At 49.6% G+C, this 27,920-nt stretch overlaps 2 protein-coding genes and 1 long non-coding RNA gene across 5 annotated transcripts in view; 2 read left to right on the top strand and 1 right to left on the bottom strand.

Annotated features, from left to right (window-relative positions):
- Window positions 1–548: 548 nt before the first annotated feature.
- Window positions 549–17,976, top strand: LOC309521599 (solute carrier family 22 member 6-A-like). Its single transcript, XM_082204295.1, has 10 exons — window positions 549–1,270; window positions 2,568–2,671; window positions 4,476–4,630; window positions 5,639–5,807; window positions 11,816–11,939; window positions 12,961–13,073; window positions 13,563–13,777; window positions 14,158–14,266; window positions 15,237–15,440; window positions 16,731–17,976. The coding sequence occupies exons 1-10, from the start codon at window positions 854–856 to the stop codon at window positions 16,810–16,812; spliced, it is 1,692 nt and encodes a 563-aa protein (XP_082060421.1). The 5' UTR covers window positions 549–853; the 3' UTR covers window positions 16,813–17,976.
- On the bottom strand, window positions 15,836–27,638 carry LOC309521635. Of its 3 annotated transcripts, none has more exons than XR_014214740.1 (3): window positions 27,428–27,638; window positions 20,355–20,550; window positions 15,836–15,976 (listed from the first exon to the last, which is right to left on the bottom strand). It is a non-coding gene; the product is annotated as an uncharacterized lncRNA (long non-coding RNA). The 3 variants fall into 3 exon arrangements; XR_014214741.1 differs by lacking the exon at window positions 27,428–27,638 and adding an exon at window positions 26,654–26,719; XR_014214742.1 differs by lacking the exon at window positions 27,428–27,638 and adding an exon at window positions 26,207–26,582.
- Window positions 26,908–27,920, top strand: part of ATG2A (autophagy related 2A) — a 38,134-nt gene continuing 37,121 nt past the window's right edge. Inside the window, exon 1 of the mRNA XM_082204214.1 lies at window positions 26,908–27,185. Coding sequence (XP_082060340.1) covers window positions 27,015–27,185 — 171 coding nt within the window. The 5' untranslated portion in view covers window positions 26,908–27,014. The remainder of the gene's footprint in view (window positions 27,186–27,920) is intronic.

Genomic DNA, 27,920 nt, shown 5'->3' with positions numbered 1-27,920 from the left:
ATGCTTGTGGGATTTTCTGCATCATGTGGCAAAACAGCTTGCTGCTGGTCCTGGACGTGATGCCTTGGGGAGGGAAACCTGTTGCTCTCTTCATATGGTACATTTAAAGTGCTAGGATACCCAATTTAAACTGCCATGCCCCCCCCCCCCCCCATGAATCCTGGGAGCTATAGTATGTTAAAAGCCACCATTCTACAATTTGTTAGAAGCTACCATTTGCTAGAAGCCACCATTCTACAATTCCCATAATGCCCTGTGCAGAGGAATGGATTGCTAAGCACTCTGGGAATTAGACTTATAGAATCATAGAATTGTAGAGTTGGAAGGGACCCTGCGGATTCCAGTCCAACCCCCTGCAATGCAGGAATATTATTTACCTATCCAACTACCTATCCAATTATTTACCTATCCAACCAACTGAGCTATCCTACCCTGAACATGTGGTTCCGGGAGTGGGATAGGGGGTCTCCTAAGAAATCTCAGCACACCCTTAATAAACAACAGGCCCCAGAATTCTTTGGGGGAAACCATGGCTGTTTAAAGTGCTTTAAATGCTTGATGTGAATTTGGCCGTTGGGTTGGGCTAGACAACCATTGGGGGTCCCTTCCAACTCTACAATTTTACTCTCCAGTTGCATCTTTCTCAGCAACTGGGCACTGCATGCTGCTGCAGACCAGGAAGAGAACAGGTATCTGTTCACACATATACACCCATGCGCACAGTCCTAGCCACAGCCACCCCAATGGTCTGGTGGTGACTGATTAACCCACCTCCCCAACCTCCCTCCACATCCTTCCTCCTGGCATAAAAGGGCACCCTGCGCTTGAGACAAAGGTAACGCCAAGAGGAAGGATGTCTCCTGCCAAAGGCCTGCGTCGCCTCTCCCTCTGCCCCAAGGGCCCCGTAGCTGCTATCCCCTTTGGGGACCTGCTGGAGAAAGTGGGCAGCATGGGCCCCTTCCAGTTCTTTTCCGTCCTGCTGCTCACCTTGCCAGTCCTGCTCCTCGCCAGTCACAACCTGGTGCAGAACTTCAGCGCCGCCTCCCCGGAGCACCGATGTCGCCTGCCGTCGCCAGCCAACACCTCCCATCACGGTCACCCTCTCTTTCTGGACCAAAGCATTTGGCCGGACAGATGCCACCGCTTTGCCGTCAGGCTGGCCCTTGACGCCAATGGCTCCCTGAGCCAGGATAGGGACCCTGAGCTGGAGCCATGCCAGGACGGCTGGCAGTATGACCGCAGCACTTTCACCTCCACCATCGTCACCGAGGTATGAATAACATTAACACCCTTCCTCCGAAGAGGCAGGGTAATACGCCTGGCTTCTCCCCACTTTTTATGATCACAACAGCCCTGTGAGGTAGGTTAAGTGGAGAGAGAGGTTGGCTCAAGTGAGCGTCATGGTTCCATGGGGAGAGCTAGTGGTGGTGTGGTGGTTAGAGGGCCAGCCTAGGACCTAGGAAAGACCAGGGTTCAAATCCCTACTTGGCTGTGAAGCTCACTGGGTGACTTCAGGCCAGTCCCTGCCCCTCAGCCTAACCTACCTCAGATGGTTGTTGTAAGGATTAAATGAGGACAAAATGGGGAGGAGAAGTATGTGGGCCACTTTGAGCTCCTTAAACAATATGGGATAGAATCAGAGAGTTGGGGCTCTGAGGGTCATCTAGTCCAACCCCCTGCAATGCAGGAATTTCGACATGCAGCTCCCCATCCAATTTGAAACCATACCGGACCCTGCTTAGCTTTGTGAACAGGGTAGCAGTTTTATTGCTGTGCCACTATATAAATAAATAGCCCCAGGACTCCCTGTCTCTAGCCCAACACTCACTTTGGAACCCCAGGCAAGACCCAGTTCCAAATGACAAATATGGGTGGACTCAAAACAATATGTCACAGGGAGACTGCAGGGAGGGTGACAACAGACAAGGAGGGAAGGCTATCAGATGCCAAGGCAGCCTGGCAGCCCAACTTGGAGGCAGCTTTGAAATGTCTCAGGAGGCGATGCACCTGTTTACCCTGGCCTTTGACACCAGTGTTTTGTTTATTTGTTTTATTGCTTTTCTATCCCACAATTTTTAACCAAGGAGCTCAAATTGGCAATCTGGGTTCTCCTTCCCTCATTTAATCCCCCACAACAGCAACCCTGTGAGGTAGGAGTCTGCCTTCCATCAGGGTCACACAGCCAGTAAACTTCACAGCCCAAGTGGGGATTTGAACCCCTGTCTCTTCCAAGTCCTAGTCCAACACTCTAACCACTACACCGCCCTGCCTTCAGGATCCACCCTATTACAGTATTGTGAATGCAATGTGTTTCAACTGTTTTTCATTCTGAGTTTGAAACTGTTGCAACCCTCTCTGGGACTTGGTGAAGGGCTAATAATAATAATAATAATAATAATAATAATAATAATAATTGATACTTGAGTGGGGGGTCCCCCCCCAGTCTTCACCCACTCCCCTCCATTGCATGCTGCCCACAAGGACCAGTTTGTCAGCTCATGTTTTACTGATCTCCCCCTCACCAAAGGCTGCCTCACCAAATCTGTCTCCCTCTCTCTTCCCTGCAGTGGGATCTGGTCTGTCACCTACAACCCCTCAAGAGCCTGGCTCAGTCCCTCTTCATGGGAGGGGTCCTGGTGGGAGCCTTCATCTTTGGAGACCTCTCCGACAGGTAAGAAGCCAGCCTGCTCACCTCACCTTGTTCTTCCACTGGGTGGTCCCACCACCTCCTTCAAAAACCCTAACCTCTCCTTTTGGATCTGTCGGCTTGAATAATCGTAACACACACACACACACACACACACACACACACACACACATCCACACATCCTTACCTCTCCTGGACTCAAAGAGACCATTCAGCTGATGGTCAACAGCTCCTAGCCACAACGGCTATCCTCTGCCTCCACCGTGGAGGCAGCAATGTTTCTGAATCCCAGTAGTTGGAAACAGCAGGAGGGGAGAGTTGCTCCTGTGTTCGAATCCTGATTGAGGTTTTCCCACTGAGGCCACTGGCCACTAGCCAAATCCATCAGGTTCTTCTTGTGTTCTTACTCTCTCTCCCAGACATTGACCCTTTGGATCCAGCTTGCTCCCCATAACACTCCAAATCACAATCTGTGTCAGAGGTGGGGAACTGGTGTGCCCCCGCCCCCATGTTTCTGGACTGCAGGTCCCATTGTTGGTCTCCGTGGGTCTGGGGCTGGTGGGAGTTGGGGTGCAGGCACACCCACAGGGCCACAGGCTCCCTAGTGGCATCAATAATCCAGCAATGCGAATCTTGCAGCGTTGCTCGATGGGCCTGTAATTGATTCACAAGCCTCACTTAATCATTACTGTATTAGGTTGACAGGAAGAGCAGAACAATGCGAGACCAGCAATTGGGTCATTTAAGGCCAAAGGCCCATCTAGTCCCACATGCTACTCCCACCAGGGCCAGTCAGGTGCCTCAGGGAGTGTGATCCACAGGGCCAGCCCAAGAAATGATGCTGCCTAAGACCAGGGACAAGATGGCTCCTCCTCTTCTTCCAGGAATGAAAGCTAAGCAGACTGCTAGCTGCCAGTTAACATCAACTTCCTCCAGTATACCAGAGAGCCGGTGACAATGACCTTGTTCACACACCATGCCTATAAAGAGCTATCCTGCCACTTTGAACAGTTATGGCTTCCCCCAGAGAATTATGGGAGCTGTGGTTGGCTAAGGGTGCTGAGAGTTGCTAGGAAACCTCTACTCCCCTCCCAGAACTACAATTCCCAGAGTCCGCCGTGAAGAGGGATTGGATGTTAAAACCACTCTGGGAACTGTAGTTCTGTGAGGGGAATGGTGGTGGGGTTTCTTCCTGTCAGCAGCCACCTGTCGGCACCCTTCACAAACTACAGCTCCCAGGATTCTTTGGGGGTAGTAGCCCTGACTGCTTAAAAGTGGCACAACAGTGCTTTAAATGTATGGTATGGATGTGGCCTAGCTTCAAGGTTCAGAACAGGCATATACTGCTCTGCCCACTCCCTCCCCCCCCCCGCCCACCAAGTATGGACCGCCTGAGGCAGCAGGGCTCTCCTTCCTAATGCTGAACTGTGGTTACTTGAAAATGAAAGTGGAAGGTACCAATTCCACAGCCTATGCTAGAGGAGGAGAGGGGAGGCCCAAGCACACAAGGCCTGTCGCAACCCATTCCTCGTAGTCATGTGAACCCTCCTAATATTAATTCTTTATTGAGAGTATTTATACCCCACTGTTCAGCCAAAAAGGCTCCCAGAGTGGCTTACATGCTACTGTTTAAATGCAATCAGTCGCTGCGCCTGCAGGCTTACAATAAATAAAAAAAGACACGGCACACAAGGGAAGGGGGAAAGGGAGGGAAGAGGAAAAAATCAAGCTCAGGCACCGTTGTTCTTCTAATGACCAGCTAGAACAGTTCAGCAACTTCCCCACAAGGCATTTCCCAGAGCTGACCATTGATATCTTGGCTGTACAGGTTTGGGCGCCGTCTGATCCTCATTTGGTCGCTGCTGCTGGTCGCTGTCACGGGGACAGGGGCTGCCTTCTCTGCCACCTTTGCCACCTACTGCATCTTCCGCTTCCTGAGTGGCGTGGGCATCTCTGGCTTCCTGCTGAACTATGTCTGCCTCAGTGAGTGCCACTAGTTGTGCCCCGGAGACAACCTGGGATGATGGTGGAGGGGATGGAGGAGAACAACACCCTCCCTGCTCTGAGGAAAAGGCCTTTGCTGAAGCTGGTCTTTGCTTGAGGGGTGGGGGAAATCTCCCATGGGTGTCCCTGGCATTTCCCCATTGCTCTTTCCACAGTTGCTCAGCTCTCTGGGGTCAAGGGCAGAGGAGGGTCTTCTCCATCACTTTGGTCACCTGATACTTTTATTAAATGTCAGGGATTGAAAATGAGGCCTTGCCTGTGCAGAACAGGTGTCCTGCTGCAGACCAGTTGCCCCTTCCCATAATGTTTGTCCATCTTGAGATAGCCAGTGTGGTGTAGTCATTAGAGTGTCAGACTAGGACCTGGGAGACCAGGGTTAAAATCCCCACTGGGCCATGAAGCTCACTGAGTCTGACCTTGGGCCAGGTAATGCTTCTCTCAGCCTAACCTACCTCACAGGGTTATTGTGGGGATTAAATGAGGACGAGGACCTGGGAGACCCGGGTTCAAATCCCCACTCAGCCATGAAGCTCACTGGGTGTGACTTTGGGGGCCACTAACTGCTTCTCTCATCCCAACCTACCTTGCAGTGCTGTTGTGGGGATTAAAAGAGGAGAGGGAGAACAGTGTATACCACCTTGAGCTTTGATAACAACAACAACAACAAAAATTAATAATCTGTAGACACCCTATACCCTCAGGTCTCAGGGCAGCTTACAAGATAAAATCACAATATAAAAACACAGAATACATAATAATAATAATAAAAACAAAAACCCAATAACCCCCCAACACATTTTAAAAGGGCATTGGATATGTGATATAAATGCAATAAGTAATAATAATAAACCTGTTATTAAAAAAAAATCCAACAACCAATATTCTCCATGTATAAGCACACAGCTAGAGACATTGTTGAACCGCCTTGGTTCCTCCAGGTCCAGCTCCATATTCAGACTTTGGGATTTCCTGTTCTCCCTTCCCCAGGCCTGGAGTGGGTGCCCACCAAGCATCGTGCCACGGTGGTGGCCACACAGAGTTACAGCAGCACAGCTGGGCAGGTGCTCCTTGCCGGCCTGGCCTATGGCCTTCGTGACTGGCGCTGGCTGCAGCTGGCCATCTCCGCACCGTTTTTTGTCTTCTTCGCCTACTCTTGGTGAGTCTGGGGTCCCAGCCCCTGTGGCTGAAATGGAGAAGGGGAATGAAGAGCAAAAGAGCACAGGAGCTAGGCTGCATCAACAGAAGTAGAATGTCCAGATCAAGAGAAGTCATATTACCGCTTATTCTGCCTTGGTCAGACCCCATCTGGAGTCCTGTGTCCAGTTATGGGCACCACAATTTAAGAAGGATGTTGACAAGATGAAAGATGTGCAGAGGAGGGCAACCAAGATAATAAAACCAAGCCTAAATGGAGGAGAACGGTTAAGTGAGTTGGGGGTGATTAGCCTGGAGGAGAGGAGATGGAGAGGCGATGGGATAGCCATCTTCAAATATCTGAAGGGCTGTCACACAGAAAGTGGGAAACGCTTCTTTTCTGCTGTCAATACTGTCAGGGGATGATTAGCTGCTTGTGCTTAAAATTGTGCCCCCTCAGAGTTTGTGCGGCTCCACAAACCTCTGTGTGTGACAGAGCTCCTCAGACATGTCTGCTCTAGTCACTAGTAGAGTCTGACAGTGGCTGCCTGCGGAAGCGTTTCCAGCAAAGAAGCTCCTTAACGGAAACGCGTCTCCTGGACTCACGACGTGGCAGCTTCCGGCGAAGTATGGGTCTCCCTACAGTTGCTTCTGACACCTCCCCGCTATTTTCGCTGGACGTGTCTCTCACCCCTTTCTCTCCCCTGCTGTTTCCTGCCTGGGCTGCTGCGTCTCTCTCAGCATTACTGAGATCCTCCTCCAGAGACCCCTCGCTCCCCCTGCTGGTCCCTGCTTTGGCTGCTGACTCTCTCCCAGTCTCTGGGAGCCCTACCAACTCCCTTTCCTCTGATGTCAGTTCCCTGACATCCACCTCCCCTCCAGGGCCCCCTTCTCCCCTGCCCCTACTCTCTCCTCTGGGCGGTGAGGAGCTGAAAACCCGAAAAGAATCCTCTTCATCTTCAGACGTCTCGAACATTTCCCTCCATCGGTCTTCGTTCCGGCTCGCTGAATCCTCCTCCGCCTCGGAATCAGAGAACCCCTCCAACTCTTCTTCTTCGTCGGTGGTGGCGAAGTATTCCCTCCGGAACCTCGCCACTGGCTGAGGTTTACGAGGGAATCTCTGATGAAAAGTTTCTATCAAAACCTCGTCATCTACATCCTCTGCCATGACCCAGGTGTTTTCCGACTCCGGCTCCCCTTCCCACATTACCAAATACTCTACTTGATCTCCCTTCCACCTGGAATCGAGAATCTCCGCTACATGGTAGCTGTGTTCTTTTTCCTCCATAGCTGGTCCCCTATTGACCCTCCCTTCTCTGTCCCCTTTATACGGTGACAGCAACGACCTGTGGAACACTGGGTGCAGCTTCATGTGGTTCGGTAACCGGAGTCTGAAAGCCACTGGGTTGACCTGCTGCGTGACTTCAAATGGGCCCAGCCTTTTGGGTCTTAACTTCTTACAACCCCCTTTGAATGGTAACCCTTGGGTGGACAGCCACACCTGGTCCCCCACCCTAATGCTTTCCCCTTCCCTTCTGGTTTTGTCTGCCTGCCTCTTATATTCCTCCTTCGCCCAGTTTAAGTTAAGTTGGAGCTGGCGATGGATCGCTTCCATTTCTTCAACGAACTGTTCTGCAGCTGGAACGCTCCAGTTCTCCCCTTCCCCCCCTGGGAAGGCTCGGGGATGACACCCGTGATTAGCCAAAAAGGGGCTCATCCCCGTGGACACGTTCTCTGCATTGTTGTAGGCAAATTCTGCCAACGCCAGCTTCTCCACCCAATCATTCTCTCTGTCATTCACATAACACCTCAAATATTGCTGGAGGACACCATTAGCTCTTTCCGCCTGCCCGTTGGTTTCTGGATGACGGGCAGTTGAGAAATTCACCTCTACATGCAATAAGCTCATGAGCTTCCTCCAGAACCTGGAAGTAAATTGTTTCCCTCGGTCAGAAACCACCCTCAAGGGGGCGCCATGCAGCCTAAACACATTTTCCACAAACAATTTAGCGGTTTCTTCCGCTGTGACTGCATGTGAGCAGGCTATAAAGTGGGCCATCTTGGTTAACAGGTCTACCACAACCATGATGGCTGTTTTCCCTCTGGACCTTGGCAGATCAGTCATGAAATCTATTGCCACTGCCTCCCATGGCCTTTCCGGCGTGGGTAGTGGTTCTAATAAACCTGCCGGTGCCCGCCTCTCCCCCTTGGCTCGTTGGCATTGGTCACACCCTCTCACATACTCCCGCACATCTTCCCTGACCTTGGGCCACCAGAATTCCCTGGTAACCAGCCACATGGTTTTGTGTTGCCCAAAATGCCCTGCTGTGGGGCTATCGTGCAGTTGCTTGAGTACCTTTTCCCTCAATTCCCCTTCAGGTATATATAACGCTCCCTTGTAGTACAACGCCCCGTTTCTCTCCTCAAAACCCCCGGGTTTGTCTCCCTCCCTCCTGAGACCCCTGAGTTTGTCCTGGGCGTATTCATCCTGCACCGTTCCCTCTACCAGTTCCCTTTGCCCCACCAATGCCGCCCCACACACCCAGCGGTCCTCTGGAATGACATGGGTCTCTTCGGGTGCACCCTCCCCCTCCAAATATTCAGGTTTGCGTGAGAGAGCGTCCGCCCTAACGTTCTCTGGGCCTGGCACGTAACAAATCTCAAAGTTAAATTTGGAGAACTCCTGGGCCCATCTCAACTGCCGTTGGTTGAGCACTCGCGCAGTTCTCCAATACTCTAGATTCTTATGGTCCGTGCACACTTGCACCTTATGTTGTGCACCAATTAGCAGGTGCCTCCATCTCCGGAAAGCCTCATGAATCGCAAGAAGTTCCCGGTCGTACACCGTGTAGTTCCTCTCGGATTTGTTCAGCTTTCGCGAAAAGAAGGCACACGGTCGCCACTCTGACTCCTCCTTCCCCGGCTGCAGAAGAAGCACCGCCCCTATGGCTCTGTCAGAAGCGTCTGTTTCGACCCTCAGCTTTTTTTGTAAATCCACATGCAGAAGTTGTTCATCAGAGGCGAAGGCCCTTTTCAGTTCCTCAAACGCTCGCTCCGCCTCCGCCGTCCAAACAAACTTCTTTTTACTGCTGAGACAGTCCGTGATGGGCGCCGTCAGGTGGGCGAAGTTTCGGATGAACTTACGATAAAAGTTTCCAAACCCTAGGAACCTCTGCACATCCTTCTTGGTTTTGGGTGTTTTCCATTCCAGCACTGCTTGAACCTTGCCGGGGTCCATGGCCAACCCCTTGTCTGACAAGCGGTACCCCAGGAATTCCACCTCCTTGGTATGAAACTGACACTTCTCCAGTTTCACCCACAGCCTGTTGGCTTGCAGCCTGCTCAACACTTCTCTGACGTCTCTCACATGTTGCTCCTCATTCTCCGAATACACCAACACATCATCTAGGAAGGCCACGCAATTCTTGTAGAGCAAAGGCCCCAGTACGTGGTTCATGAAGGCTTGAAAACACGCGGAGCCTGTTTGTAATCCAAAAGGCATAACGAGGTATTCAAATGCCCCCAAAGGGGTGAACATGGTGGTTTTCCATTCATCCCCTTTCCTTATACGTATCAGGTTGTACGCCCCCCTTAGGTCCAGCTTTGTAAAAATCTTTCCTTTCCGCACCCTGGTCAAAATATCATCAATCCTGGGCATAGGAAAAGCCGCCGGCTCTGTCACTGCATTTAACCGCCTGAAATCACATACAAGTCTCGGCTTGTCCGTGTGCTTTTTATCCACAAAAAACACTGGGCTACCCCCCGCTGCCTTGGACTCTCTGATGAAGCCTCTCTTCAGGTTCTTGTCAATGAACTCTCGCAACTCCTGCATTTCCCTGTCTGACATGGCATACAACTTGCCTACAGGAAGCTGTGCTCCAGGGAGTAAATTGATCTGGCAATCAAAGGGCCTATGCGGGGGTAGTTGGTCAGCTTCCTTCTCGCTGAACACGTCGCTGAGATCAGCATACTGTGGTGGCACCTTCCCCTTCTCCATTACTTCAGTCCCTGCCAGGGTGGCTTGGGCCCCTGCTGACCCCTTTTCCCCCCTGCAGTGTTCTAAGCAATGTGCTGAACCGAAGGAAACCACTCTTTGATGCCAGCCCACCAGCGGATCATGTAGGGCTAGCCAGCTCATTCCCAAAATAATGGGAGCGCCTCCCAAGGTGGCCACATTAAACACTATCAGTTCTGTGTGCCTTGCCACCCTCATTATCATTGGGACGGTCTGCAAGCTGACTCCTCCTCCCAACAGTTCCCTGCCATCGATCGTGGTCACCTGCAGGGGGTTGCTTAAAGGGATCGTCTGTATCTGGTGTTCAGCAGCAAACTCCTTGCTCATAAAATTGCAGGAGCTGCCTGAGTCCAACAGCGCCTTTATTTTTAGGGGGTGTCCATTTTGCAGCTCTAGCGACACTTCAATCACTAGAGCAGGTCGAGGAGCTTCTGGCACGGGCACTTTCACTGCTCTTTGGCCTGGCTGCAGTGCCCTGACGGTGGCAACCAGGCGTTGGCTTTTACCTGCTCCGTTTCTCCCTGCTCTCCCCCCTCAACAGCTCCCACCATCCCTTGCCATTCCTTCCTCTGGGGGCAGACTCTGGCAAAGTGGCCTGGCTGTTGGCAGAGATAGCATTTCCGGGCTCCTTTTCCCTCCTTCTTAGCCCCCTCACTGGGCTTTGAAACTGCGCGCGCGCGGGCTGTTCCGATTTCCATCGGCTCTGCCGGCGGGAAAGCTGGCTCAGGAATGTCTGGAATGCGGAACTCCTTCCAACGTTCCCCTCTCCCTTCCCGCCTCTCCAAGGCTCTTGCCTCCTGGCGCGCTCCAATGGTCAGCGCAGATTTGGTCAGCTGATCCATAGACACCGCCCTGGGGCTCCGGGACAGCTCGTCTTTCACAGCCGAAGAAAGACCTTCTTCAAATAGCATCTGAATGGGTGCCGCCGATAAATCCCACCCCAATCTGTGAATCAGCATGGTAAATTCAGTCCAGTACTCACGGACAGATCTGCTTCCCTGCTTGCAAGCCATTAGCTGTCTGCGCACCACCCCTTCCTCAATATCGCTGGAAAACATGATATCCATTGCACGAAAGAACTTCATAGTGTCCTTTAGGATATCATTGTGCGTTGCCATCAGGGGTCGAACCCAGTCTCGCGCCCCCTTCTCAAGATGCCCAATTACGAAAGCAACTCGCGATTCCTCATCAGGGAACTCATCAAACTGCACATTAAGGGCATATTGCATCTCTGTCCTAAAGGCATGGTAATCCTTGGGGTCCCCCCCAAACTTCTGCACCAATCCTGGTACCTTTCTGGGGAACTGAGTGGTTCTCCCCTTTTTGTCTGCATCCTGAGCCCTTCTCTCCTCGAGCCTCGCCGTCTGCAGCGCAAGTTGGACCTCCAGAGCTTGATACCTTTCTTCCAAGCTTGGACCAGCTCCAACCCCTGCCTCTCCGGTTCCGGCTGGGTTGCTCATGATGCTTTCTCCTGCACAGGCAGCGTACAGAGACTGTCAGACTGCTGTCAGGGGATGATTAGCTGCTTGTGCTTAAAATTGTGCCCCCTCAGAGTTTGTGCGGCTCCACAAACCTCTGTGTGTGACAGAGCTCCTCAGACATGTCTGCTCTAGTCACTAGTAGAGTCTGACAGTGGCTGCCTGCGGAAGCGTTTCCAGCAAAGAAGCTCCTTAACGGAAACGCGTCTCCTGGACTCACGACGTGGCAGCTTCCGGCGAAGTATGGGTCTCCCTACAGTTGCTTCTGACACCTCCCCGCTATTTTCGCTGGACGTGTCTCTCACCCCTTTCTCTCCCCTGCTGTTTCCTGCCTGGGCTGCTGCGTCTCTCTCAGCATTACTGAGATCCTCCTCCAGAGACCCCTCGCTCCCCCTGCTGGTCCCTGCTTTGGCTGCTGACTCTCTCCCAGTCTCTGGGAGCCCTACCAACTCCCTTTCCTCTGATGTCAGTTCCCTGACAAATACGTATAAATGAATAGATGGCCAGTTTCAAGCAAGTCCTGGGATTCCTCCTCAGGTGGCTACCAGAATCAGCCCGGTGGCTCCTTATGAACAATGAGCGGGAGGCCGCCCTCCGCAACCTGAAGCGTGTGGCCAAGATCAATGGGAAGGCAGCTACAGGGGAGGCCGTGGTTCTGGAGGTGAGTGAAGACCCTGGTCATCTCTGGTTGCAGCATGTCCCACCGCCAAGGCTCAGTCTGGCAGTTGAGTGTTCGTGGGTCCTGGTGGAAATACTTTTCAGGCACACATCCTACTGTGTTAGTGTCACACAACATTCATGTGTGGTTTTGGCAGCTACTGGGCACCACACTCAGAAATGCAGTGGACCCTCCTGCCCAGAACAGCCTTGGGTCCCAGACCATTATCTAAGCTCGCTGGGGATGAAGGGTTTTGTAGACCAACCACATCTGGGGACCCAAGGCTGAAGATGAACACTGGCCTAGGAGATGGGAAAGGAGAGAGGGGGAGATCAAAGATCACCTCACAGATCTTTAGTTGCTGACAGTCCTGAAAAGTGGGGCAGGGTCGCTGAGAGTGGGTTTGGGCCCTAGCGAATGTTTTCCAAGGTCCGCCAGCAAGGTTGGACCAACTAAGAATCTTTATAGGGGATAGAAAATAAAATGTGTGTTCACAGTTTTTATGATAATACTTATTGTTACATGCCTCCTCAATCCCTCAGCAGTGTGAGCACTGCTGGATTTACATATAAGCTAAACAAGCTATAGCTTAGGGCCCCACTCTCTTGCCCCCCCCCATATACTTCTTCATAATTGTATTTCACTATTAAAATACTTCTTCTTAATTGTATTTCAGTTCAATAATCACTTTGATAAAATACAGATTTTGTTATATTCAAATGGCTTTAGATACCTATTTGGTCCATAAATTGCCATATAGCATATATTCAACACAAAAAGAGCAACAATTTGTTGTTGACAAAGGACAGCTGGACATATAAAGGGCCCCATTACCTTCAGTAGCTTAGGGCCTCATCAAACCTAAATCCGGCCCTGGGTGTGAGATTCCAGGGGTCTTGGTCCTTACCCAGGGTTCATTTTTCCCTTAGAAATGAGGCACAACAGAGACTGCGGTGTCTCAGCCATGATATCCTCTTCCCCCTACCCAGTGCACTGAGATTTCTTGCCTTCTGTTCCTCCTCAGATGTTGGAGACCGAAGTGGCGAACAGCACTTCAAAGAGGGGCTCCCACTCCTGCTTGGACCTCTTCCGCACTCCAACCCTGAGACGCATCTCTTGCTGCCTCATGTTGATAAGGTACCCCAAGAGGCTCCCAGAATGGGCTGGGGCAAAAAAAAAAACAAACCAGGTGGGGTAGGGGGCAGAAGCAGATACAGAAAAAGGGTGGGCAGTCTCAGGCCATGTGTAGGCATCAGGACTCCCCCTCTCCCAGCTTGAATATGTCCCTGATCTGTGATGATGCCTTTTACATCCATGGATGGAGAAATAGGAGGAACCTCTGGCCTTGGCATGGCTGCAATGTAGCCCCCTATACAAAAGTAATAGCCACATCCAACTGGCCTGCCCACTTTTGCCTCTAGCCTACAAACAAACAGCATGTGGACCCCAAAGGGGTGCCTACAGGGGGATGCAGACCTTGGGAGGTCCTCCACCACTGATGTAGAATGAGAGGACTAGACCTCCCAAAGGTCCGCTGCATCTCCCGGCGACTCTGCCAGAATGCTGGCCATCTCAATGCAAGGGGTGAGCCTCCCTCTGACCCCCTTCCTCCTTCTCCCCACACAGCTTCTCCATCAACCTGGCCTACTTTGGCCTCTCCATGGACCTCTCTGTCTTTGGCCTGGACGTCTTTGTGGTCCAGCTCTTCTTTGGGACCATCGACCTGCTGGCCAAGATGGGCTGCGCCCTTTTGCTGGCATTCTTCGGCCGAAGAACCATCCAGAGCCTCTCCCTCATCCTGGCTGGAGTTTTCCTCTTGCTCACCCTTGCGGTACCCTCTGGTAAGGAGCAACCTCTGGCTGAAGGGGCTGGGCGTGAGCACCCCCCAAAATAACCCTTGGAGAGGCTTCTTTTGGAGCAGTCAGTTCACAGCCGAGATGTTCCAGGACAGGATCAAGAGCCTATGAAAAACCATGGGGTTGGTTTTCCCACCCTGTGCAAGCTGAGGGGCAGAGATTTGGCTACCAGAGAGTGGGGTTAGGGGTCTGGGGTGGGGGTCCGTGTGCCCACCGCTACCACACCGTACAATTGGGATGTGTCTTCCTGTGTGGATGGAGCAAGAATTCTGACTCGCTGGATTCAGATTCCTGTGGGGGTCCCTTCCAACTCTAGAATCATGATTCCAACCTATTTTTCCTCTTCTCCCCCTATTTGTTTCTAGAAATGTTGACAGGCCGCCTGGCCCTTGTGGTGCTAGGGAAAGGCTGCCTGGCGGCCTCCTCCATGTGCCTGTATCTCTATGGCGGGGAGCTTTTCCCAACTGTTGTGAGGTGAGCTCAGCACTGGGCAAGGATGAAAAAAGTGTGTGCATGTGTGAACTGGATCTTGACATACAAAAAAGAAAAAAGAACAACTAACACGAAAAAGAAACCTAGAACGCCGATAGTTGAAAAAAGAAAAAGAAAAAGAGAAAAAAGAAAAACAATATCTTAAAAAGAAATAATCCATTTTTTCAGTATCTTTAAGTTCATTTGCTTATTTCCTTGACCTCCTCACACCTCCCCTTTTGTATTCCCGTTTACAAAGTCCTTTCAGCAAATCCTTACCCTCTTTCATTTATCTTTACTCTTAACCTATTATAACTATATATTTTCATCCAAATAACTATCTATATTTACATATTCTTATTAGCCTTAATACCAAAACCACTTATTTTCAGTCCAACATCATTTTAACATTCATTAATTTTACAGTATTTCTGTAGATAGTCTTTAAATTTCTTCCAGTCTTCTTCCACCATTTCTTCTCCCTGGTCTCGGATTCTTTATTATTAACAATTTTAATAATAATTTTATTATTTGTACTCCGCTCATATGGCTGGGTTGCCCCAGCCACTTTGGGCAGCTTCCGACACGTAGAAAAACATCAAGCATTAAAAACTTAATGCTGTATATACAGGGATGCCTTCAAAAAGTTGTATAGAATAATAATAATAATAATAATAATAATAATAATAATAATAATAATGGATCAGGGGTAAGATGGAGAATCCATGAAAAGGGATGTTACTCAACCCTAGCCTTGAGAAAGTGTTGGTTGTTTCTATTTTTATTACATATTTTGTGGTTTCATATCTTGATTTTGTTCTGTGAGACCCCCGGGTATAGGGCGGTATATAAATTCTAATCATCATCATCTAATTCTGATATGTGCATGTCAAAGCGTTGCAGGCAGAGAGCCTCAAGTCCCAGGAGAGGCAGGTGCTCTGTCAGATCTTACCCCTGCTCTTTTCTTTGGCAGGCAAACGGGCACCAGCTTCACCATGGTGATGGCCCGTCTGGGTGGCATCGTGGCCCCAGGGGTGCTGACGGCCGGCGACTTCCAGCCCTTCTTGCCCCTGGTGATATTTGGCGTCACTCCCATTGTCTCCGGCCTTGCCGCCGGTTTCCTTCCCGAGATACACAACCTCCCCCTCCTGGATACGGTAGAAGAAGTGGAAGAAAGGTGGGTCTTGTTTTCTCTCCTCTAGGTGTGTGTGGGAGTGTCTAGGACCACCAGCCGCTTCTTCCCATAAACCAGTGCCCCTCTACCCTACCCTAGGCAGAAAGTATTATTCAGAATAGCCAACCCCCTAAAGAAGATAGCAACGCAATAAAATTCAAAGTAGTAACAATTGCACGTTTATTCAAAATCCAGTTAAAATTATTTGGTTTAATTAATTCAACAAAATGGATGGACTTGATCCAGTGATGCCAACTTTTTGAAATTTGATACTTGCCTCCTGCACCCCCCCACTGCCCTCTTAGTGCCTCCCTAGGTAATTCCACTGCCCCCCAGCAGTTTCATGGAGGACAGACATGTCAATGGCTGCAAGCCATGATGTCTCAGCTTCCAGTTTGCTGGAAGCCACAGGAGGGGAGAAAGCTCTTGTGCTTGGATCCTGCTTGCAGGTTTCCCACGGGCATCTGGTGGGCCGCTGTGAGAACAGGGTGCTGGACTAGATGGGCCCCCTTTGGCCAGATCCAGCAGGCTCTTAAGTTCTTAGTTTGAGAAAGAAAGAAAATCCAAGGCCATTGATATACAGTACAAGACAATATCCTTTTACAGCAATAATCGTATCAATATACAGCCGGACAAAATGTTTCTCTGTGTATACTGTTAAACACTAATCAATTTCTCAAAAGCTTTCTACCCCCACACCTGTTCTCACAATCTTTCCCTTTCACCAACCACCACACCTTTAATAGGGCTTTCTTCTTTCTTTGTTACACATCCTTATGCACAACAGCCAGTATTAGCCAAACACACCAGTCTTAGTAACAATCATAATAGCAGCCGACAACAAATAATAATCATCATCATCAAAGCCCCTCGCCCTTCTTCCTATGGTGGAGAAAGCTTGTTGTTTTATCAACCTTGAACATCCAATCTGGAGGAAGAGTCCTATGTGACACAAAAGCTGGTGCTCTGCACTTCAATGAGCAGTTAATGGGAATAAAATGTGCTATCTCGCCTCCCTCCAGTTCCCCACAGCTGCTTCTGTGGGGCCAAATGTAGCTGCTTTGGTCTCTTCCGATTTTCCGATCACATGCTCTTTCCTGTCTCATTTCAAAATGATTCTCTCTCCCTCTCCCCGCGCCTCACTTTAACATCCTTCCTTCATGCGCATCGAGCTCAGCTCTGTTCATATTCTATTCCCTTCCCGAAAGGCTGCATTTTCCCATCTCCTCTTCCTCTCTTCCTCTAACCAATAGGAGTATCTGCTTTTAATATTGTTGAATGTCATGTTCCTAGAGCCAGACGGAAACCCAAAGCAGTTCTCAAGGAGACGCAGGAGAAGAGCAGGGCTCAAGTCGTCTGGTCGACATACTTCTGAGCTTCAGATGTACAAGAAACAGGATCATTCTCTGGGAGCCAGCCTGGGCAGGCAGAGCAACATTCCTTACTGGAGCTCAGCCTCTTTTGAGGGACTCTGTAGTGCATGGGACAATTAGGCTGTGGACATCCATATCCCAGAGAGAAATGGAACCTTGAGGAACACCTTCCTGCCTCCTTGCCCACCTGTGCAAGTGAGCTCACCGCCTGAGGGCCTCCTCCGAGTGCTTCCTCCATCTGAAGTGTGATGGGAGGCGACTGGAGGAAGGACCTTCTCAGTGGTGGCCGCTCATTGATGGAATCCTCTCCCCAGGGAGGCCTGCCAAGCCCCTGCTTTGTAACCTTTGTGGTGCCAAGCAAATACCTCCCCAGAGAGCCAGTGTGGTGTAGTGGTTAAGAGCGGTAAACTCGTAATCTGGTGAACCGGGTTCGCGTCTCCGCTCTTCCACATGTAGCTGCTATGTGACCTTGGGCTAGTCACACTTCTTTGAAGTTTCTCAGCCCCACTCACCTCACAGAGTGTTTGTTGTGGGAGAGGAAGGGAAAGGATAATGTTAGCCGCTTTGAGACTCCTTTAGGTAGTGATAAAGCGGGATATCAAATCCAAACTCTTCTTCTTCACTCCAGCTTTTTAAAACTTTCAACGGTGATGCTATTGCTGCCAGTTTTATGGTTTGTACTTAAAGATAATAATGATTCAGCAAGCATCAAAGCCGGCACTCTGCCTTTCTCTCACATACACTCCCCTTGTCATAACCAGCCCTGCCCGACTATTTCTCCATCTTGGTTGCCAGACCACCTTTTTGTCGTTGGTTGGACAGAAAGTTGGATGTGGAAATTGCAGAGACTGGGATGGATTTTCTCAGTCTGGGATTCGAGAGACTGGTGGGATGGGAGGTGTGACTTATCCCCTAAACTGACAGATGGATGGAAAGGCCACTGGAACAACCCCAAGACTCTACACATACCTGCCTGTGGGAGACAAATCTCAGAGGAATACAAGAAGAGAGGCCTCCCCCCTGGGTTGACAGATTAGCCAGCCTTTCTTGACTTGCTTGCACGACTCCTCTGCACAGGGGCTTTGCTTCCAGAACAAGTCCTGAGCATTATTTATTTTGTGTCTATTGATAGTTGATTGTTAATAAATAAACAGTTGCATTTGTTACCTGGTGGTGATGCCAAGTTCTTGGGAAAGCATAAAATTGGGGAACTACAGAGCATTAGAGCTGAGAAACATTAAACACTGATGCTCTTTCCACAAAGGGCATTTGCCGTGGAATAGTCACACTTTGTATACTCCCTTTTTACAGGGCATCTGCACAACATCATGAACAAAGCATATCCCTCTCACGTTTTCAGTTCTCCCTCCTCACTGAGCTCAGAAAATCTGACTAGTTATGGCCCTCATAGATTGCTCTAGGCATTTCTCTCTCTGTGGTCTGTTTCTTCTTTCTAGGAATCAGCTCTGTCACTTAACCCCTTCACTTTCCAAACAATATCAGGGGTCACGGATTCATGACTGGGAGTACTTAACACAATGGTTGCCCAATGAAAATCAGGGTGTCCCCCCCCAACATTTGGGGCTGGGGAAATATTGGCTACAAAATGTTATTTGGGTTCCAGAAGTCTGGAAGCAGAGCTGCTATTCCATTTATAGTTTAAAGCAGATTAGCAAGGATTAGGCGCTGCTAAATTGTGGTGTGTGAAAGGCTCCTTTGTAAGTTTCGCCTGCTGAGCAGTATGAGTCCCTTATCTCAGGTGTCCTCAGTAAGAAAGTACTGGAAGACAGTAGCCAAAGGTAGCAATGCAGAACCCTGTTCATACCTCTAAACAAAAGAAAAAGAGGAGCTGCAGAACTGAAGGGAAGCACATGTCCTCTGCCACTGGTCAGTGGCACAAAGCCCACGCAGAAGGCTGCTTCCCTCACTGCCCAGGAGGAACATTAAGGCAATGATGGGACCAGTATGACCTCATCCACTAGCCAGAGAAGGAGCAGGGAGCAACTGGCCTCCCCTCTCCATGCAATCCCTGCCACAAAGAACACTTACCTCTAACACTCATTTTCTTCTACCTTCCTTGTTCCTTGTATGATGCTTCTATTACACTGGGAGTCAGTAGCCGAGTCCGGTCTTGGCTTTTAATATCTGTAGAGCTTTGGAATTTTTAGGTGCTTTATAAACGTTAAATACTGCTATCACGGGGCGGGGGAGCTAGCTGGAAAGCTAAATGGTGTCCTAATTCTGTGTCTCTGATTGCCTTGGGACAAAATCTAAGCAGAGTGGATCCTATTGACGTCCAAACAAGAAGTTTTATACAGTCTCATCAGGGTGATGATCCAAGGAACATGGGGACCAAAAAGCAAATCTACAAGGTTAGATCTTCAGGAAGACATAGACAGAGCTCTGTCTGAGGCTTTATTTATTTTTCATTTATTTTTAACATTCTAGAACCATTAATCCTTCTGAGAAATCCACTGAACCATGCCTATTATCCTTTCTAGGCCTGGTCTTAGCCCTCCCTGCTTGGTGCTGGTCAAAGATTTACTTGGGAAAGTTACCAGTCTGCTTAGAACCAGAGTAAACATGAGCTGAAGAATTTGAGAACTGGGGGAGGGCAGAATCCAGGCTGGTGTCTCTCCTCTCCTGTGGGCTGCAGAGAACCTCTTTCCCAGTTGCCCAGGTCTTTGTCCAGCTGGTCAAGCTGACAGCCCTGGTGAACCTCATGGCTTCAGTACAGTGATCACTTACCTATCACCAATAAAAACTGGGGTAGGCTTGCCTAAATGAAAATGTTTTTAGCAGGCACTAAAAAGGGGGCAGTGAAGGTGCCTGCTTGATATATCAATAGGCAGGGAGTTCCAGAGGGTTAGTGGTGCCACACTAAAAGAGCGAGTTCTTTTAGTTCTGTGCCATTGACAGTCCATGCCAAGCTGAGTGGGCATATGTGGGGTTAGGCGATCTCGCAAATAAACCGATGCCAAGTTGTTAAGGGCTTTATATAGGCCTAGCAGAACAGGCCTAGCCCAGCAAGGGGAGTCTGCAAGATGAACTGAGCAAGCTGGGTGAGGAGCAACATGAAAAGTAAGAGGCAACACTGTAGAATTTTATAAAATCATGCATGGAGAAAGGGGAGTGCTTTTTTCTAGGAAAAAAAGGTGCCTCTACTCACCATGAGGGGCCGCGGGTGGCGCTGTGGGTAAAACCTCAGCGCCTAGGACTTGCCGATCGCATGGTCGGCGGTTCGAATCCCCGCGGCAGGGTGCGCTCCCATCGTTCGGTCCCAGCGCCTGCCAACCTAGCAGTTCGAAAGCACCCCCAGGTGCAAGTAGATAAATAGGGACCGCTTACCAGTGGGAAGGTAAACGGCGTTCCTTGTGCTGCGCTGGCTCGCCAGATGCAGCTTGTCACGCTGGCCACGTGACCCGGAAGTGTCTGTGGACAGCGCTGGCTCCCGGCCTATAGAGTGAGATGAGCGCACAACCCTAGAGTCTGGCAAGACTGGCCCGTACGGGCAGGGGTACCTTTACCTTTACCTTTTACTCACCATGAAGTTGTTACAGTAAGCGCCACACTTTTAACATATCCTCTGATGTACCCTCGTCTCTTCTAGATAGCTTCCTGCTTTTTGTATCAACTGCAGAAAGATGGCCTTGTAGCAGCCATGGTGCCAAATATTTGGTAGGGTTCGACCGAGTAAGAGGAGATCCTACCATTCTGATGAACATCAGTGATGAAGTTGTCTGTGTAAGCAGAGATGCTCTTGATGAAGTTACTGTAAGATTCACCTAAGAGAATCCTTTTTCACTTGAAGATATTAAAATTGTGCTTAAATCATGCTTTAGAGGAAGTAGTTCATCTGGGACTAAATTTTCTTGAAGATATTCATGAAAGCCATGAATTGCTTCCCTTTCATCTAAGCAAAACTTTTGTGCTAGTTTTCTGATTTCAGTTTCACCAAAGGTTATTTGCTTTCTAAGCCAATATTTGGAATTGAAAACCTTTGCACATCCAGGCAAATCAGCATCTTCTCCTTCAAGTATACATTTTCTAAGAGTTTCTTTCAGACTTTCATAGAAAGCAGATTAACTTATTGAATGTCGTTTTTGTGGAGCTTAGTCCTTTTGAACTTCTGATATTCCTAGGCACTCAAGATGAGGTATTAATGAGCTTAAAATTCATCTTGCTGTTGTATATTGTAAACTCAATCAAATCTAGGAAAAGACTTATTGGAGCCAAAATTTTGGGAAGAACTACGCAAACAATAACAATCAAAGTTGTTCTGTTACCCACAGTTGTCGGTTCATCAATAATTAAGGACATTGAGTTCACAATGTTGTTTATCAATGTTTTTCTCATTTCATCTGCAATATGGTTTACAACATTGACGCAAGCATTTGTAGAGTCAAGGATGTGGAATTTGATTGATCTGGCGCGACCCCCGCTAATTGATTTGCGATCCTCAATTAGCTCTTTACTGCCCGGCACACTTCTCCTGCCGCACGCTCTGCTCCGAGCTCTCAGTCACGCCGTAGCAGAGATTACACAGCGGTGTAAAACTGTCACGTAGCTTGGCTTCCAGACAAACACACACAGTCCAGGTTTGTCTATTTACAGCTTTTATTCCAACATTTCTCAGGAATTTCCAGGACTATTTGCAGCCATGACAAAACTGCATCCTTTCCCCACAAAGTACAGAGTGGGACAGGCATACTCTTCCCAAGCTCCTCCCAAGCTTCCAAAATTGACGTCAGAATGGTGTGGCATCATGGGAAGAACTTAACCCGTTAAGTTCCAACCTCAACACCCCCCCTTGCTGCACCTTCTGGCAAGACCCTTTTGAGCCCAACACCTTACCCTTTGCCTTGTGCTCCTTCCCAGCATCTTTCCCAGGCACCTGTTGAACCCTTTCAACACTTCCAGAATCACACTGTGCGAATTTCGCCCACGCACATGTTGCCTGGTACCTTTCAGGTGGAATGCCCTTTGTTGTGCGACTAGACCTTCTGGGCATAAACTCAGATGTTACCTCTGACTCACTGCCACCAGGAAATGTGTCCTCAGCATCACGGGATTCCCCCTCTGACTTAAAACGTTTTCGAATCCTCTCCATTACACTCACAGGGGAACTGGGCTCACTTTTGGCCTCCCTTTTTACAACTTGTGGAGATGCTACAGATACCTCCTCCTGTTCCTGACTTTGGTCAGTTATCTGATCGTCATCATCAGACTCAGCTTCTCCTTCCTCCCCCTCAGAATCTTCCTGTTCTGAATCAGAGAGACACTCTGAAAGAACATCACGCTTGACAGCAGCTTGTGTCTTTTTATCCTGCTCATAGAACTCAGCGTGTTTACTGATCAGTAACTTACTCTGATCACCTGATGGAAATGCAAACCTCCATGCACTCGCTGTTGGCTCATACCCACAGAAGATCATTTTTCGGAACTTGGATCCATCTGGCCCCTGCAAAGCAGCAGGTACCGGCACGGACGCACGTGACCCGAACATACGCAAAAAATGAATCTGGGGTTTCCTGCCATGCAACAAACCAAATGGTGTGTCCCCTACCATGGAATTGTAGGTGCGATTCCAGGTGAAGCTTACATACTTGATTGCCTCCAGCCAAAACCTTGGAGGTAACCCAGAGTCTTCCAGCAACACCTGTGCAGTTTTAACCAGAGCCTGACACTTCAGCTCTGCCACCCCCCACTGATTGGGTGAAGTCACTGTGTGACGTATCCCTTTCTTGTGAAAGTACTTCTGCAAAGCAGAACCTGTAAACTCAGCTCCTCTGTCACTTGTGACAGCTTGCACTTTGGTGGAAAACCTTTGTTCCACCCCCTCAATCCACCCTTTGATCAGCTGTGCTGCATCATCCTTGGATTTGAGACCATGTATCCAGGAATTCTGAGTAAAATCCTCCTGCATCGTAAGCAGAAACCTTGACCCTCCCAGACTTGGTTCTTTTACAGGACCCAACAGATCTATGTGAATCAGTTCAAAAGGTTTTGTTGTTATCCTCTCCACTTTTGGATAACTGCAACCTTTTACCTTTGCCAGTTTGCAAGTTTCACAATTTACAGCATGTCCACATTCTGAGATCTTACAACCATTGGAAACTTCCGGCAGCACCTGTAGTTCTTCTAGAGAACTATGAGCTGTACGTGTATGCCAAGCATGTACGCATGAATCATGATTGGGAATTGTAGCATGCAGTGCTTGTGCTTTCTCAACCTTCCCACCACCCTCCAGAGACGTTTTAAGAATGAAGAGATCATTCTGCCCCTTTTTAACCTTGGCAAGCATCCTCCCTCCTTTGGAGATTGTGCAAACATCACCCTGAAAACAAACCGTAAATCCCTTTTTCAGTAAATAAGGCACAGATAAAAGACAGTGGTGCATCCCAGGAACAGTACAACACTCCAACGTTTCCTGTAAAATACAAAAATGCAAATTTACAGCATTAGTCATATTTCTTTTCTGTCCATTTGCAAACAGTACAGTTTTCCCGGCAGGAATTGCCGTGCAGTTCCACCTCTCGACAGCAGGTGTCTCTGGAATCAAATTGCGATTAGCTGCAGAGTCAATAACAAAACTTAGCTCTTGGCTTGCCCCACAGCTGTCTTCAGCCAACGCCAGACTAGCCGTGATCTGATAAATCTCCTCACGTTGTTTTCCTCGTCCTTCTCTTGCGTTCCCACGCTGACCTCCCCTTCCAGACTGGTTCCCATGGAAACCCGACTGATTCCCATGGAAGGTGTCCTTGAAGCCTTCCTGTGCAGCTGCTCTCGCTTTCTGTGGGCAGTCTCTTTTGAAATGACTGTGAGATCCACACACGTAGCACCGACGAAATCCAGTGGAAAAACACTGCCTGGTGCTCCTCCCAGCTGGCCTCCTTCTCCTTCTTCCGGAAAAGCACTCCTTGCCAGATCCGCCCCCCCTGAACTGCCGCTCCATTCCAGCAGATTCAGTGGAAAACTTTTCAAACTTGCCTTTGGAACTTTCCGCCCCCCCGACTTGCTCACTAGCACTCCTTGAGGCTAAATCATCAGGAACAGGGGCTCCAGCCATCTCTAGGCTTTCAGCTTCCATCTGCCCTAGGCCTCCTGCTGAGCCTTCACACAGACGTTTCAGCACACTCCAGGCCTCACACGCAGATTCAATGCTTTCCAGGTGATGTTGCAAATTAGCATGAACACCTGCTCTCAACATGCAGACCTCAGCTCTCATAGCTTTCTCCCTCTGCATTTTCTCCTCCAGAGAAACAGACTTCAGCTTTCCTGCATCTCTGTCCACCAGTTGCACTGGTTCCCTCTGTGAAATGTCCCAAACGTCCGTGGCTATGAACCACGCTCTCACCCATCTTGCCCAGGTATTCCACGCTTGGGCGGTGAGTTCCTCAAGCTGTTCAAACGGAGCTTGAATCACCTCCTGGCCATCTGCCATGTTCTCCCGTTCTCCCAAGTGGGCCCCAAGCTGTACTTACAAAAGCACCAGCTCCTCTGGCGTGGAGAAACGATTCCTTGCTGCTCTCAGCTCACAGCTCCACAGCATTCAGCAACAGCGTCTTTCAGCTTGCTTGCTTGCTTGCCTCCGCCTCCTTCCGTGCGTCTCTGCTCGACACCGCAGATTTCACTGCTCCCGGCAGCTCTTCCGTGACGGTTTTACGATAGGTGATTTAGGTTACCCATAACCTGTGGAATTTGATTGATCTGGCGCGACCCCCGCTAATTGATTTGCGATCCTCAATTAGCTCTTTACTGCCCGGCACACTTCTCCTGCCGCACGCTCTGCTCCGAGCTCTCAGTCACGCCGTAGCAGAGATTACACAGCGGTGTAAAACTGTCACGTAGCTTGGCTTCCAGACAAACACACACAGTCCAGGTTTGTCTATTTACAGCTTTTATTCCAACATTTCTCAGGAATTTCCAGGACTATTTGCAGCCATGACAAAACTGCATCCTTTCCCCACAAAGTACAGAGTGGGACAGGCATACTCTTCCCAAGCTCCTCCCAAGCTTCCAAAATTGACGTCAGAATGGTGTGGCATCATGGGAAGAACTTAACCCGTTAAGTTCCAACCTCAACAAAGGATACAGCCCATATCTAAGTCATTAAGTTCCTGTAACTTTATTTCATCTTCAAAGTTGTTAAATGCTTGATTTTCTTTGGCAACTTTATAAGCAGTTCAAAACACTTTGGCTGTTACGTCTTTATAACAAGGAAGGGTATTTAAGATGTGATATTTTATACAAGGATCAGAAGTAGATTCAATACTTCCTGCTGCCTCTTCAGCCTTCCTTTTTTTACTCACTGACATAAAGTAATTACTTGTTTTACTCATAATGAGTATATAAGCAGGTTGTAAATGGTCTATAGATGAAAATTAATCATAAGCACCATAAATACCTGTGAAATTTAAGTTTAAGCAGTGCCCCCTAAGAGAAGCAGCTTGCTGAACCTTCAAGAAAAAGCATTTACCACTTACAAATTATAGGTGAAACGTAATCCAGAAATTCTGCCTTGACACTTCAGAGGAAATACATTTAGAATAGGGAGCACACACCCCTCCCCACCTTTCATATGAAATAGGTAGGACAAGGCTTCCCCACCTACCCTAGTCCTATTTATAAGGCATACTGTATTCTTTTTTTACCCATGGTGCCACCACTACTGTGTGATGGGGGAGCTATTTTATTGCTCTCTCCAACTTTCCTGGGGGAATTAAAATAAGGACACAGTCCTTCCCCCAGAAAACCCACACAATATTCCAGGAAGCTTGGGCTAGTGCAGTTTCCCCCAAACTTGGGTTGCCAGCTGTTTTCGTACTACACCTCATGTCATCCCTAGCTAGCAAGATCAGTGATCCGGGATGATGGGAATTGTAGTCTAAAAAACAACAACCCAACAACAGCTGGAGACCCAAGTTTGGGAAACACTGGGCTAGTGACAGCTGAGGAAAGGCCACGTGGCTGCGGCAAAAGAGCATCTTCTCTCTCTGCCTAACCCATGGGGATCCTTTTAATGCGTCCCCTTCAGAACGGCCCATCTCAGAAACCCGATTCTTCCACACTGCACCCCTTATTCTACACCCACAAGCAAGAGACAGCCTTCGTGAGACACCCCATTCCCTCACGTGACAGCTCCTGCTTTTTAGGGGGGGGGGCGCAGAACCTACGCAATTGGTCAGTAACTAAATATTTTTATTTCCTTACTTGATGGGGAGGGACACAGCTTGCCCCCCTGCCCTGCCTGGCTTTCTCCTTAGCCCCCCCCCCTCTAAATTAAGTGAGGAAATAAAAATACTTAACTGACCAATTCCGTCGGTTCTGCGCCCCCCCCAAAAAAAACCTATAAAGCCTGCCCCTCCCTAAAATAAATATCCTGGCTATGCCTACAGCCAAGAGGTGACCGGAGGCGATTGACAGAAACGCCCTCACCGTAAGCGATGAATGAATCAATTTATTGCAGTCACAGATCAGAGATGCGGATTGTGATAGAGATGGCTGAGGCTTCCGTTTCCCGCGCTTTTTTTTTAAAGCGACAACTTCCTGTTTCCGGCCCATTTTCCTTCCCGTGGCAAAATTTGACAGAAATGCTGCCAGGGGAAATAAAAAAGGTGATAAGAGAAAAGCTTTTCCCCCTCTCTCGGAGCCCTAGAATTTGAGGACATCCAATGGCGCTGAATGTTGGAAGGTTCAGGGCAGAGCAAAGAAAGGCCTTCTCCACGCAGCGTATAGTGAAACTATGTTGTACCTCTGCTTTGAGGGAGCAGCACACCACTATAAAGGAAAACCCTACATCACTCACTAATTTTTACATCCTTTATGGATGTTAATACATACAGTATAGCGTGGGAAGTGTTCCCGGAAGTTGCCTATCCACAAAGCTGTGCGGGTTACTCTGTTCAGGGGACTTATTTCGCGCTCGCGCATCTCCACAACGGAGACTTATATCACGCCCCGCAGGGGGGGTTGAGTGTTTTCTTTTCTTCCCCCTTCCGCGTCTTATCCCCGCCCCGAGCGCGACGTCATCCACCCCCCGCTGCTGCTCGGCGAGCCAATGAGACGAGCGCAGGAGGGCGGCGGGGCCAATGAGCGCGCCGGGCCGCCAGCGGGGCCGGGCCTAGGGGGCCAAAGAAGCCGGGCGCGGAGCCGGGGCGTCAAGTGATCGTGGCGGCCGGGCGAGAGGCCGCCGGGGCCGGCCATGTCGCGATGGTTCTTCCCGTGGTCGAGCTCGATCAAGAAGCGCGCCTGCCGGTACCTGCTGCAGCACTACCTGGGACACTTCCTAGAGGAGCGGCTCGGGCTGGAGCAGCTCAGCCTCGACCTCTACGCTGGCGCTGGGAAGCTCAGCCGTATCCACCTCGACGTCTGGGTGAGGCTCACGAAGCCCCAGGGAGGGTGGCCCGTCCGCCTGTGCCTCGAGCCCGGCCTTCTTGGGTCTCCCCACCCCCAGGAGTGGGAGGAAGGGCAGGCCAGGAAGGGTACCCTAGGCAGGCAGGCAGGCAGTCCCACCGGTAAAGCACTCCATCCCCTCACTCTTTGCAGGTGGCTGTGGCTGAGCGGAGGGCTGCCTCTTGCTCTCCAGTCGCAGTCGCCCCGCTTGTCACGGCCTACCTGGCTGTCCTTCCTCGGTCAGGCGTCCTCCTGTTATGAGTTATAAATATCTGCCCCATAATATGTCGTGCCAACTGGGCTTCCCAAGGAGAATAAGGTGGCATCGCTGGGGCACTTCCTCCTGCCCACAGCAAACCTCAGGTGGGGTGGCTGGCCCAGGAGTTCACATGTCTCTCCAGCCTCCCATGTTATCCTCACAACAGCCCTGTAAGGCAGGTTAGGTGGAAGGTGTGTGCATTGGAGTAAAGCCACCTAGTGAGCTTTGTGTCTGGTTTGGGATTTGAACCTGGGTCTTCCCAGTCCTAGCTAGACATTCAACATTACATTTTTTACGTTGACACCTGCCCTGGGACCTTAGGGTGAAGGGCAGGTAATTAATAAGAATACAACACCACCACACTGGCTTTCTGTAGAACACACTGAGCCTCTTCTTTAGTGGGCTCCAGGAAGCACCCCGCTAAAAGTGTGGGCTTTCCCTCCAGAGTTATGTTTG

The sequence above is a fragment of the Podarcis vaucheri genome (genome assembly GCF_965113315.1).
Source record: "Podarcis vaucheri genome assembly, chromosome: 16".
NCBI classification, from domain to species: Eukaryota; Metazoa; Chordata; class Lepidosauria; order Squamata; family Lacertidae; genus Podarcis; species Podarcis vaucheri.
The sequence above is the reverse complement of the archived record's forward strand: the minus strand, read 5'-3'. Positions and strand labels throughout refer to the sequence as shown.